The sequence below is a fragment of the Metopolophium dirhodum genome, chromosome 8 (genome assembly GCF_019925205.1).
Source record: "Metopolophium dirhodum isolate CAU chromosome 8, ASM1992520v1, whole genome shotgun sequence".
NCBI classification, from domain to species: domain Eukaryota; kingdom Metazoa; phylum Arthropoda; class Insecta; order Hemiptera; family Aphididae; genus Metopolophium; species Metopolophium dirhodum.
The window spans coordinates 23,733,267-23,747,563 of NC_083567.1; the positions used below are offsets into that span (position 1 = coordinate 23,733,267).

The following is a 14,297-nucleotide window of genomic DNA, read 5'->3' on the forward strand; positions in this document are numbered from 1 at the left end:
TAAATATACAATTAACTTAATGCACAAATGCATAACAATTATCTATGTATAAAATATTAAAGTACCTACCTAAAACCTAATAATGTAAATTATTAATTAACACGACAATATTGTTCTTCCATTATTGTAGATAGAACCAATGACCATTTCCAGAACAAGAGCTTTTGAAGTTTGTATTCAACTTCCATTGTATCAACATAATTCAATATTTCACATTAGGTAATTGATTTAGAATTCAGATAGTTTTTATTTTTGAACAACTTTAGAAGATTTGCTCTAACCCAGCATTCAATAGAGGAATTATTGTAGCAATAATAATAATATATTATATTTTAACACACATTAAATTAATGTTTATGAAAATTACATTTTATACATCGGTGACTGCAACTTAACAACTGTGCTAGATCATTTGTGGTTCTTTGTATCATATCTTTTTCAATCAAATTTGGCTATAAATTGAGTTATTCTTCTGTTCAATAAAAATTGCATAATGAAATTCAAATGGTTTTAAGACACTTGAAAATGTGTCAAAAATGTTATGGTCATAGGGTTAATAAAAATAATCCCCCCCCCCCAAAAAAAAAAAAATTAATTGATTTAGGAAAGTGTGCCTGGAACTATTTAAAATTATATTTTAGTGATGAATATTAGGTTTTAACAAACATATAAAATTGTATATCTGTGGGTTTTACAATGTTTTTGTCTGACATCATCTTCTTTAGTAGCAATACTACAATCCTAGCATTGAGGTTAGTTTCTGGCAACTAGATACAATTTGCTAGGTACCAGCAGTCTTGTAAAAGTATTTAAGTATCGATACAGATACTTAAAACAAACATTTATAAAAATATTGTTTATTGAATAACGACAGTAAAAAGAAAATAATATTTAGTATTCTGGAATAAAATACAAAGAAAAAATATTTTGAAAGTATTTAAATAACACTTAAAAAGTTTTGAAATACTAAAAAAGTATTTGAATACTTAACAAGATGTAATTTGGTAGCTGAGGGAAGGAAAAAGTAAATAATTCTTAGTAGCTATCTACTTTAGAAATATTCTGAGAAAAAAATTGTCATCACGCAAAACCAAGTTCTACAAATTGGAAATTTTACATAATGTTTTCACCAAACATTTATATCAGCAATAACATTAATGATACAATTACTAAAATATTTTAGCTCTTTTTGTGTTACTTATTTAAAAGCATTAATTGAAATGTTCAAGTATTTAGTTTTTTGTCAATTAATGAATGATGCAAATTGTATTTGTTAGTTAAGAAGCTTGAAAATGTAATACAATGTTCTTAGGTTCATAAGTTGCTCTTACAGCAATCTAAAAATATTAAAAACACATGTATACAATTTTTTTCAGACTTTTCAGTATAATAACAGTATAATCTATTTGCTTGAGTAATAACTTGTTATATAAAAAAAAATAAAATTTTTTAAACAAACATGATTTTTTTGATTTATAATATCTAATTTATAATGTGAAATGGTAGGGTAAAGCAGTTTTATTTTTTTGGCACCATATGTATTGCTGTCCCTGGCCATTATAAAAGGTGTAATACATAGGTACAGAAGTTCCAGTAAGTTTTTGTCAGTTTAATAAAAAAAACAAACAAATTTTTTGAAATAATATAATAAATATAACAATAAAATAATTTATACAAAAATAATTTGAAACAAATAAAAATATATAATATGGTATTTACTGTTTGACTTTTGTCTTTTGACAACACTATTTTATAGTATAATTTATGTAATATTTAAATCTTAATTACAAAAAACTAAATACAAATTATCACCAATTTTACTACTAGTATATTAGTAATAAAATATACTAATTATTAGTATTAAAAATTAAAATTAAAATTAAGCTTTGGTTTTCTGAAATGTTACGTGTTGAATATTAAAAATTATAAATTTCACTGATATAAATTTGTTTTATTTGCTTTAATTCAAAATAATTAATATTCCAATATTTTAAATTATTTTGGCTGTCTACATTTTTATCACATTGTACACTATGTTTTTGATATAGTATGTATACATGAAAAAATATTAATAATTTGGCCATAATTAATACTAGCTTATTACTCCAATCATTTATGGAGCTAATGTAGCCATGTAGGTATCCATCTTGAACATGAATCATAATCTTAATAGTTTTTTCTGTGAAATAATGCTGATGCACATCAGAGTGTTAATATTTCTTATTATTCAAATTATTGACTTATTAAATTACATTTTATTTTATTTTATACATATACGCCAAATACTAGTGGCGGATCCAGGGCTTAATTTTTGGAGAGGCATGAAGGGGCAAAAGTACAAAAAGTTCCAAAATTGGCTTAACACAGTGTAATACAAAGGAAAACTATGGAGACTGGGGGGCAAATGCCCCTTTGCCCTCTCCTTGGATCCGTCACTGCCAAATTCTACAGTATATTATATTTTATATTATGTCACTTATTATGTAGATCGTATTTTGAAATAACATGACACTATAATTATTATTTCACTTGTACATGTATACAATTCACAAATTAAATATCTTAAAACTTTTTCTTAGATAAAAATGAATATTGTTCTAATAATATTAAAATTTTATAATATTAACGATCATTAAAGTAATACTAAATCAGTCTTAAAAAATACTACTGACAAAACAATATATTAATATCAAAATGACAAAGTACATAAAATACAGGAATATAGTATAATATATTATATTGTATAAGAAAAAAAAAATTGAAAATGTACATCAAAAATAATTATTTAAACTTAGCAAGTTTAATTTATTAGATAATAAAATAATATTTTTAACTGAAATTAATGTTAGATGAATGATTCAACAGTAAAATATTTTAACTTATAACTATTGTTACTTGTAAGGACTTAATATGATAAAAGTTACTAATTTGAACAAAATTATATATTTTTGGAATTCATTATACATATAATACTTTATAAATTATATTCAATGTTTACACATAGTAAATATATACCTACATTTATAATAATTTGTCTTAAATATATTAAAATCAAAACATTTCTTGTCAAAGATACTGTTATTTATGTGTGTAGGATAGGTAAAACAATTTATCTTTTTTGGTTATTAAATATTTTATAAGTCTTTTTTCTATGCACTATATAACTTACTGCCGATGACACTGTAGTAGCAGTTGTTAGCCACCATAACACTTTGAGTGCAGGGTGATCGACAAATTCAAACACTGGAGCTGCTAAAGTAGCACAAACCATTGCTAGTTGAACTGTAGTATTCACCTTGCTTATGAACATGGGTGCTAATTGAACATTGGTGTTGGTGACATCAAATAATTTACTTAAAGTCCTAGGTTTAGGTATTGACATATAATGAATTTGGAAGGCAGCACCAATTAAAACCAGATCCCTTAATATTATTATACCGGTAAGATATATTGGGATTAAATCTATATAAGTCAATGTGAAAAACATAGTACCCACAAGTACTTTGTCAGCCATTGGGTCTAAAAAACTACCTAATTTCGATTTCTGACCTTGGAAATTCCTAGCAATCCACCCATCAACTAAGTCTGTTACACTTGCTATGGCCACAAAACTGAGGGCATACTCGAAGTTTCCATTGACAATAAGATAACCCAAGTAAGGACTTAGGATTATTCTAGTCATACATAGCATGTTAGGTATTGTCCAAACATTCTCCTTTATAGTATCCCGTACCTTTGATTTAGTTTCCTTGATGTCATCTAGTATAAATTTACCTTTGGTTTGAAATTTTTGTTTAGTTTTTTGTAAAATAATCTGTTTATCTCGAATGGCATTTTTTAATTTATTATGGCGCTTTGAAAATCGATCATCCGCAAAATAAACATTTGCCATAATCCTGTGATTTTTATACAATCGGACTGATAAAAATGAATTATTGTTTGCAGTTACAGTTGGAAAACACATTCTGCACTGAGGTAAATACATTTTACAGCAACATTGGCTTGAAGAAAATATATATTTTAATAGATGATGCATTTTTCACTGAGTTCTGTAGTTCTTTCTTCTTATCACTGTAAAAATAAATGATTTTAACACAAAGTTCTTATATTACTGTATTTAATAAACAAAATGAAGAATTAAATTCAAGTAGGTAATTCATTCATTTATTCTCATGATTTTAATGTTGATACCTAAGTGAAAACCTAACCACATAAAATATACCTAAACCTTTATGTGACCTAATTACATACATTTTTAATTGTATTGTATTTTACTTTTTATCATTACGACTCTTCTCATTTAATTTAATGTATTGTTGTTACGAACAAATACTGAATACATTATACTGATCTAAAAGGGACTTAGAAAATCAGATTGTTTTATTCGGATGACAAAAACAAAAACATATGAGATATAAAACCAACCAAGTACATGGATGGAAATTGTTTTATCCGTAATACCTATCATTACTTATGGCATTGTAATAAGCGCATTCTACTGTAAATACAATTAATACAACAATAAATAAACTGGAAATTATATTTAGTTTGGTTTGGTGTTAAATGTTAACCTAACCTAGCTTCTTGATTCTTAGTTATTTTTAATTTGTATGATGTAAAATTATTTTTAATTCAACTTGTTAAGTTGTAAAAGAGGTATGTAAAGAGTTAAGTACTTAGAATTAAATTATAGACATTTTATTTATTATGGTAATGTAATTTTTAAATATAACAAATAACAATGGTCTTAAGGTGTCTTAATACATGGTATTATATTATACTCACTTCATATGATACAATAGCGACAACAAAAATATTTTATTCAACAGCACAGAGTTATCTTGTTTTGATTCAATAATGAAGTTATAGTTAGGTAATATAATTTAGTGACTACAAACTTAACTCAAATTCATTAATAGGATTTTATTAATCGATTTAAAATGAAAAATTGATATTAAAGCATTATTTTGATAGTTAAGTAGGCCCGAGTGTCAGTGTCAGTGTCAATGATCGTGATGCACCGATGCCCGAGCCCCGAATGATGGCCGGGGTCAGATCTCCCGAAAAGTGATAAGCGAACTAAGTGTGATAAGTATTTTGGGAAATAAATAGATAATACATTTTTTAAATTTTTTTTTTAAAACGAATAACGACGACTCTGAATTTTTAAATTAAAACTATTAGGACCATGATATAAACCAACAATATTAATTTCGTCCATCAAAAGTGTATCGAAAGAAAAACGCGTTGTTGTTGTTCTGCCGACAGTTTCCGAAAACGGACGGCAAACAGCTGCCTCGGGATTCCGAGGTTATGTCCAATTAAATTCCCGCCAATTGAACAAAATTCACTATCACAAAAAAATAGTTTTTACATGTATTAGGTAGTTTCATGTTTCAACCATGAACAAAATTATAAGTTTTTTTCAGTTCGACTTTAGTTTGCTTATTGTGATTACCCAACTGACAAATCGTAGGTAGTACTCGTGCGTTATAAAATTGTCAACAGAATCGTCGTCGAGGACATTTGCCAAAATGATGCACCCTGCTGAAATCGAGTTCATGGCCGAAAATGAAATCATTCAGATTGTGCCGACGTTCAATCATGCCAGCCACGTACACCTGATATGCGGTTCTTATGGTCCGTTCCGAGCAGGTCTGCCGTTGAACGTTCCCATTTGGGTGGCACTGAATCTGCGACAAAAAAAGACGTGTCGTATCCTAGCCCCCGACTGGATGACCGTTGACAAATTGCAAGAAAGACTTGAAGAAGAGAAAGCGTCCAAGTACAGTAAACGTCATCCGTACTGACCAAATTGTACCTTTCTATTAACCTTTGATTATTTCAGATTTTTCACACAGTTACCAACCAATTTTTACCTGGAAATCACTCAAATGTTATTGACTGTTGCCAGTGAAGATATTCCGCAAGGGAACGATATAAAAACGGCGGTTAAAGTGAGTTAATATACCCAGGTTTATAATTATATAATATAGTATTACATTCTGATTATTATTCTCATTTATGATATTTTGATGGGAAAATCATAGTTTAAATACCTGATGTTCCTTTTTATTTCATGTGGTATCACAAATGAGATGGGAACAACAATAGTATTACTTCTACCTTTACCTATTGACTAATGTACTTTCAGTAACTAGTTCATAGGCTATGCCATTAATTCTCTATCTCTGAAACATTTATTAACTAATACAATTCCAGGCATAATTGCACTCAAACTACCACGCTTTTTTATTTTTTTCAAATTTAAGTAATATCTTGAGTTTTAGATTACATTGTGAGAATTGAGCGCAAACACTTAGTATTGGTGATCTGAAGTTTTTTATGAAGAAGTTATTGAAGAAGAAAATTTATTATTGTATTTATATTTAGAAGTATTAAGGCTTCTCTTTTAGGTGTACCATTGAAACCTGGGAGTTTTGCAACTGGAACAGACCGGCATAGGGAGTGATAAGAGCAAAATTAATTAATGATTTATTTTGTGCAATTTTTTTTTGACATTATAATTTTTGTAGGTGTTGATTGATTTACTTAGATTTTGCGTAGTAGCCAATCGCAATTGTTCCAATAATTACCATTCAATTACATTAAAATAAAAATTAATATTTGTTAAATATATTTTACACAATGAATAGTATTGTTCTTAACTAATGCATTTGGATGGCAGTGTTAAGCAAACAGCTTCACAATATTAGCTCATTCTAATATTTAAGTTTAATAAAAATGTTTTTTAATACAATCAAGTTTGTTACAAAATATTAATTACATTGATTTATTTTTTAAAGGATCTATGGGATTTAAGAATAGCAAAATTAAGATCTTCTGTTGATTTATTCGTTAAAGAAGGTCGTGTTCAAGCTTCTTTAAACCATTTGACCCCAATGGAGATTAATTCTGTGAGACCAATATTCCCAGATACATTGGATGCCTTAATGACACTCCATGAAGTAAGATATAAAATATATTCTACCTATTTTTACTATTTGTTGTTTATCTTTTTTAACAAATAATACTTTTTTAAATAAAAGAGAACACTAATATCATAAACATAAGTTTAAATATCAATTTACTATGTTAAATTAATTTTTTTATTTAGCACATTAACTCGAGTGACGACAGAGAAGACAGCAGTCAATCTTCAGTAGCAACTCCTAGTAGTTCAACATCTTTTTCATTATCCTTGTAAAATTATTTATTTATACTTAAAATAGTCAGAATTGTGATTCTTTTCACTGGGATCGGGTTAAATTATTTGTTAAACAAATCATGTAAAATAAAGATTGTAATATTTTTAATATGTTAAGTCTGAAATATTTGGATTGTCTTGATCTAAACATTTGTTTTCTTTAATCAAGATTAAAAACATTGTTTTATTATGGTAAGTGCTTCATAATGTTAAGTATTATATTTTTATTTCTACAATAACTTTTTAGATATATTAGGTAAGACTAGTATGAGGCAAAAAGTCTTCAAAAATTAAAAATCTCATATTTTCAAATTTAACAAAAATACTATGTAAAATGTAATAAGTCTATAAGTTTAGTTATAAACAATGATAATCAATAAATGTTGTTGGGCGTATACTTAATTGTGATTGCAGTATGGTATTATTTTAAATGTCAAGATCAAACTATACTTACCATATATAGGATATATCCAAGGTTAAGCAAGAATGTTTATATTTTAAGTGTACATATGCTTATAAATAATAACATTCATAATCTATACAACTGATTGTACTCTCGTATTAAAAGTTAAAAAAACAACTCAATTTTAATTTAAAATATAATAGTCAATTGATAACAATGTACACATCACGACTGTTGAGCATAATATTTATGATGTATTATTCAGTCATCTAATATAATGGAAAATTTTTATTAAATATGTATATTCTTTGTTTCTTACAAAATTGATCAATTATTTATACTGGAAGTATAATATGGTAAATATTTATTTATTTAATATGTTATTTGTCCTCAAAGATTTCTGATGAGTATAAAATTCACAAAGCCATTTTTATATTTGTATTACTTTTGTTTATAAAGTAAGTAATTATTATTTTAAATTGTTAAACAATTATTTTTGTAAATCAAAATATATTTTTGACATTACTCATACATTGTTAATATGTATTCAATACAATTTACAGTTGTGTACCCTGGAGGTAGAGGACATCAAATCAATTTTTTTTCGAAATTGAGTTAGCTCCACGTCCTAAGTCCTTGTACATTTTCCCCTCTATGTAAAGGTATATGTCCCATTATCATTAGTAACGGAAATAAGACTAAAAATAAAACCATGTCCACTTTTTTAGAGGTAAGAACACCATTTGGACCTATCACCGGTGCAATTACTATTTTGTGACATGACGTGTTGTTTACCTCCAGGGTACAGAATTATTTAATATTTAATGTAGATAAATTCTTATAGGTTAGGTTAAATCAACCTTAAATAGATTAGGTAAAATCTATTTAAACATTTTATTGCAGTTGCAGTTGCATACAATTTACCCATTATAAAAAACTGCAGTATGTAAAAAATCAATTGAAGTTTATTGTAGTAGGTATTCTGTGACCTAAATACCAGGTAATTAAAAATGGTTGAAAAAATTACCATATTATACCCAATAACTATATGCTCATATTGTAATAATGAAAAATAATGACACATTTTTTTTTTAATCTGAATTTTGTGTATAGGTAATAAGTATAGGTACCTAATATTATTATAATTTTAAATCGTCAAAAACATTTCAGACATAGTATGCAAATCATTTCAAATAAGATCATGCTCGTGCAGTATATTATATTGTAAACTCTGACACGGTCTGACTTCTGAAGCTCTAACTGCAAATAGCCAATAGGTATACACTATACAAAGCATAACATTATATTATTATTACAAAATATTATGTATGATGGAAAGAAGGTAAAATGAAACAGATAGTTCATGCACCATCTCAACACATATCGTATGACGTGAACGTTAAATATTTTTTAATTTATTCATGTTAGGTGTATTATATTAATTAGTAACACAAATGTATTTTGAACTCGTCGACGGAACAATATTTTAATATAATTATACAGGAATCGACGATTTCGTAGGCGTTACTCTCGACTTCCCAATATTACAACTTACTGGGCGACAATGATAGGTAGGTTATAATAACAATGACAATAATAATAATATTTTAACAATAAATGTTGGGTAAATCACGACGCTTTCGGGTAACATTGCAGCACTGCAGTAGCACAGAACAATATAATGGTACCAATCGAAAAACACGAAGCGCGTGCAAACCAACTGACAAAATATAGACCTTATATCTAATAATAATATTATAATAAGTTTAAATGTATCATATAATATATTAAATCGTACCTAATCATTATTATAATAATATAATATAAAGTTTTGTGATTTCAGTCTTGTGAAAGAAAACGCGTCCGCGCACGGACCGCAACAATACAGCAGCAACAATATAACATCATTAACGATGTATTGCAATAAAATATAATATAATATCAATACATCGATAATAACATTATTGCACGCTAGTCGGTTGTTGCCGCGTTGGTGGCCACGGTCTGAGCGTCGGACTTGCGGAGAGCGGCCGAGGCGGCGTCACTGCCATGGACGACCGCGGAACCGCTCTGTTGCTGTTGTTCCACGTCCACCGCCCCGTCGCTCACCGTGTTCGTCAGTTGCTTGCGTATGTCGCGTATGCTCTTTCGGATGGCCTGCGCCAGCTTGGTCGTCGGCTGCGATGCAGTTGTAGTATCGACGACCGGCACCGCGACCTCGTTAGCGGACGACGTTTTGTTGTCGCACTCGTCTGGCGGAACCACGGTTATGGAACATGTGTCCCTCGCCGCCCGGTGCCCACTGCTGTCCATCAGTCGCTGCGGGTCCAACTTGATCGCGTCATCGTAACTGGGCGGCGGCACGTCCACCACCGAAGCGTAGTCCGGCGGCTTCTCGTCCAACCGCACAGGTGGGTCCAGTGATATCACGTGGATGTGGTCTATCGACTCCTGCGAACAGTTGACAAAAAAAACGTCAATTTTAATATAGATTATAGGTACCAACTTAAGTTATAGAACATAATATTATTAATTATTATGTATAGACGACTTATTCGCTAAGGAATAAGGATCATTCCCAAACAGGGTTGTCCTGCAGGCAGTGTTATGGGCTTTTTTTTTGCCTATGATAGGTTAAACCAATAAATAAATTGAAATAAATAAATCATTAAAGGAACAATGGGGATGAGCATGATTGATGAATCACTCTGTATATGATATATCATAACATAGAATAATCCATATAGGTAGGTAGGTACGACAATCGTTTGAGCATTTTAAAAACATAAAAATACTATAACATCTGAGTCAATACAATAATATAGGTATGGAGGCGAGCCGTGTAGGTGCGGAAAACAACCAAATTATTGATGCACTTATTAATTGTTATATTATTATATGTGTATCGTATATGTATTGTTACTTGTCAATAATTTTATAGTTGAATTTATTTGACCTAAAATAATGGGAGATTTTTTTTATATTTTCATGATATAATCATCAAAATTGATTTTTTTACAATTACAAAGTGGGGACTGGGGGCCAACGATATAGAATATTTATACAGAACGTAGGTATATATTATGCTATACTATATATACTTTATAGTATATAGCCTATATTACATTTCAAAGCACGATAGGGTTACGTAAAATAAAACTACTTTTATATATATAAACTAGCATAAATATATATGTAGGTATATTGTATATAATAACATATACCTATTGTATGGCCACTATATAGCCATATAATAGGTTGAACCTTATTGGTTAATAGCGTGACTGGAAAATTAACTGGAGGTGCAAACAAACGTAGGTATACCTACCTAACTTTTTGTTATTATTTTTTTTTGTTTCAAACGTTTAAACTTTAGGGGAATTATAAATTAGATACAAAACATATTTATTAGATTACATGATAAAAAATTTAAATGAAATTGATTTCGGAAAATTTAAAGCATGCATTGTTATATTAAGGCATAAGCTAGAGAATTGTAATTCTATTACTTTAGTGGAAGGAGTGGGGGGAAGGGGGACTAAAAGCATTTTTTTTTTACTATTTTGGGTATCAGAGTATCATAGTAAAGTTATACATAATAATATTATGTATATATTATAATAAATATTGATGAAGAATAATTTATCCAACTTTTGTCAGTAGGTATTTACGTATAATTTCGGACTACATGCATCATAAATTGAGACTACTGAAACTCATTTACTCATTCATACTAGACTATATGTCTATATCATATATCTACATAAATATATAATATCATAGTCCATAGGACATTATGTATTATCTGGATTACCTCTGTATTTGAATATTTGCAAAAGTATGTATGGAAATGTGCAAAAAATAAACTAGGCCGTAACTCGTAGTACAGTATTATAGACGTAACTATCATAATTTAAAATTATTGATTATGAATGTACATTTTTCTCTTTTCTTTGTTTTAAGACACTAATGCGATTATTGATTGAAAATCTCACATTTCCACGGTAATTTATTCATTTGGCGAACATATAGTTGACATATAGTAGGTACCTACCAGGTATTACCAGGTACACATAATACACGAATACATAATAGTAATGGAAAATTGATTGTACATTTGTACCTATAATAATATAGGATATAGCCCATATAGGATTGTATTATTAAGAGTTTTGGTGCAACGTATCTATTTTTTTTATTCCCCCCTATGTATTGTTTTGTATCAATAATAAATTTATACAGATTTTCAGATAGGTAATTAATAATTTTGAATTTACAGGTAGGTACAATTATTATTTCATATCTGTTAGTACAACTTTATATCGTGAATATTTTTTTAGATTTCACATTATAACTGAAATGACTAAAAAAAGTATCCTCATTTATAGCCTATAGCCTATAACCCCTAACTACCTAGGGCTAATTGAGGCCAATAGATTCTTTCGGTATATAAGCTACCTACCTATATGAATAGATGATAACATTTTTCGAAACTTCATACAGGTAGTTATAAAAATATTATTTGATAGTCGACACCATCGACTAAGATATTATATTATATATATCTTAGTCCGTGATCGAACCGATGAGCGTTTTTCGTTTATTGTTTTATTTTTTTTTCTTGAAAGCCACAATCATAAACATAGCCAACTTATAGAGATGGTACATTGACACATTGTATACAAGTTTACATAGGTAGATACATATTAATTATTATATTGTTATACTGACGTTACGGTATGTCTAGCTGTAAGAAATTTAATTTAGCAACTATATGTTAGCTGCTTTCGTTTATAACAATTATAATTATTATTAATGCCGGTCGTTTTTCAAAATAAATATAAAATCTGAAGTAATTCCGAGCACAAGCACTACAAGGTTTATCTAAATATATTATTGTAATAACGGCTACGATAATTATTTATTTCTCATTGTTTTATTATTATTATTAATAATACGTAATGTAACAGCACGCCATACAAAAAAATCGAAGCAGTTTTTGCTACAGCCACTACACGCACAAGTAGATACAAACACACACACACACACACACACAATACAATGTTCAAACTCGTGAGTAAAAAAATTGTCTTATGACATAACGTTGCTACGGCAGATACGTAGGTAGTATCTATACAGTTTTCAAGATCGTTCCGATGAACTTGAGAGGTGCAAAAATATACAATAATAATGAAAATATATAATTATCATGTATATTAGAGTTCGGAATTATATTAATTTTTTTTTTGATATAATAACGTCTGCAGAGCACAACTACATTATTAAAAATTCATGGCAGTCAATTATTTTCATATAAATCGTTACGTCACACAATAGCTGGTTGACGCGACGAAAAATCGTGGTTTGACGTGCTGCAGTATTTTTATTTGTTAAAGATTTACGCAATTTACCACTGCAGCCTATTTGTGGCAGAACCTACTCCAGGCTACTCAATATATCTACATATATAAGTGTATAATATAATTCTAATATAATAGGTAGGTACCTAGGTCGTAGGTAACATACTTATATTTCAATTCGCGAGTATAAAATATAATAATTGACTTCGGTTCGCTCCGCACTTCATTGGTGAACCTAACCTTTCATTTATACTTGTAAGTTGCAGAACACTTTGACGCGTTGATCTCTACGGAAGTCGAAAATAGTAATTGGGCGGGCGGGCCTCACCTTGAACTATATCGTGTCAAAATTTCGCGAGAATAATATTACTATATATATTATACGGCGTACACCGTTCACTCGCGCTGCTGCTAACACTGCCGTTACACAACATACGCTGGACAGAGCTCCTAAACAATGACAAATGTGTGTACCTAGGTACATTAAAAAAAAAACTTATTGACCGATAAATATTTTTCAACTTACGATCAGCATAGGCTTGCAGTATAAATGGATATTATATACAATAGCTATTATGGCTACCTATTGCCGACAACAATATTATGTTCAAGTTTATAAATAAATACAACCGTATTATATTGGCTATTTCAGCTGACTTATACATCATATTAATTATTATTGTATCTAATATTCAAAACTGACGATAATTTAATACTTATAATTTAATGGGCTTGTGCAGTGGTAGTTGTGTATATTTTGGAAAAGTGAATTTTTATTACGAGCGAGTAACAGCGGTCAATTTGTCGTAAATGTGAATAGCTATTATATATACTATAATATTTCATGTTGTACATTAATATTTAATATTATTAATTGTTACACTATATAATATATTATTATCAATTATCATTGTATTTACAATACAATAACACGGCAGAGAGACGGTGTATTGCTACATTTTGTGTAATTTAAACTATTTTTTTTCGAGTGTAGGTCCTTAAGAGGATGTCGCACCAAGGTTCGTTATCTTAAGGTTATAAACGTGTAATCGCGTTGTAGAAAAAACATGTTCACGCGCAGACAGATCGATAAAAACGAATGGGGAAATGATTTTGAAGCTACTAACCTGTGTATATACAAGTACCTATTCAACGCTTATTGTATAGGTATATAATATAATAAACAGTCATAAAGACTCCCGGAGATACGTACAAATGAAAATAAATGCACGTATATCATAACGTGTAAAGTAGGTATAAAGTATTAACAATATCTAATATTAAATAATATATCACTTGATTTTCATATTATAACGCTCTGAACTCT

General features: G+C 29.0%; 3 protein-coding genes across 6 annotated transcripts in view; 1 reads left to right on the forward strand and 2 right to left on the reverse strand.

Annotated features, from left to right (window-relative positions):
• Positions 1-1,486: 1,486 nt before the first annotated feature.
• On the reverse strand, positions 1,487-5,034 carry LOC132950244 (probable cardiolipin synthase (CMP-forming)). Its single transcript, XM_061021574.1, has 2 exons — positions 4,786-5,034; positions 1,487-4,071 (listed from the first exon to the last, which is right to left on the reverse strand). Exon 2 carries the CDS (start codon positions 4,034-4,036, stop codon positions 3,110-3,112), a length of 927 nt encoding a protein of 308 aa, XP_060877557.1. The 5' UTR covers positions 4,037-4,071; positions 4,786-5,034; the 3' UTR covers positions 1,487-3,109.
• A 230-nt stretch (positions 5,035-5,264) lies between these two features.
• LOC132950247 (DNA replication complex GINS protein PSF2) lies at positions 5,265-7,908 on the forward strand. The gene is made up of 4 exons (XM_061021579.1): positions 5,265-5,785; positions 5,849-5,957; positions 6,807-6,968; positions 7,118-7,908. The coding sequence occupies exons 1-4, from the start codon at positions 5,535-5,537 to the stop codon at positions 7,205-7,207; spliced, it is 612 nt and encodes a 203-aa protein (XP_060877562.1). The 5' UTR covers positions 5,265-5,534; the 3' UTR covers positions 7,208-7,908.
• A 1,088-nt stretch (positions 7,909-8,996) lies between these two features.
• Positions 8,997-14,297, reverse strand: part of LOC132950245 (uncharacterized) — a 37,954-nt gene continuing 32,653 nt past the window's right edge. For all 4 annotated transcript variants that reach the window (XM_061021578.1, XM_061021576.1, XM_061021577.1 and 1 more), the window contains exon 3: positions 8,997-10,061. In XM_061021578.1, the coding sequence (XP_060877561.1) occupies positions 9,582-10,061 (480 nt within the window). In that variant the 3' untranslated portion in view covers positions 8,997-9,581. The remainder of the gene's footprint in view (positions 10,062-14,297) is intronic.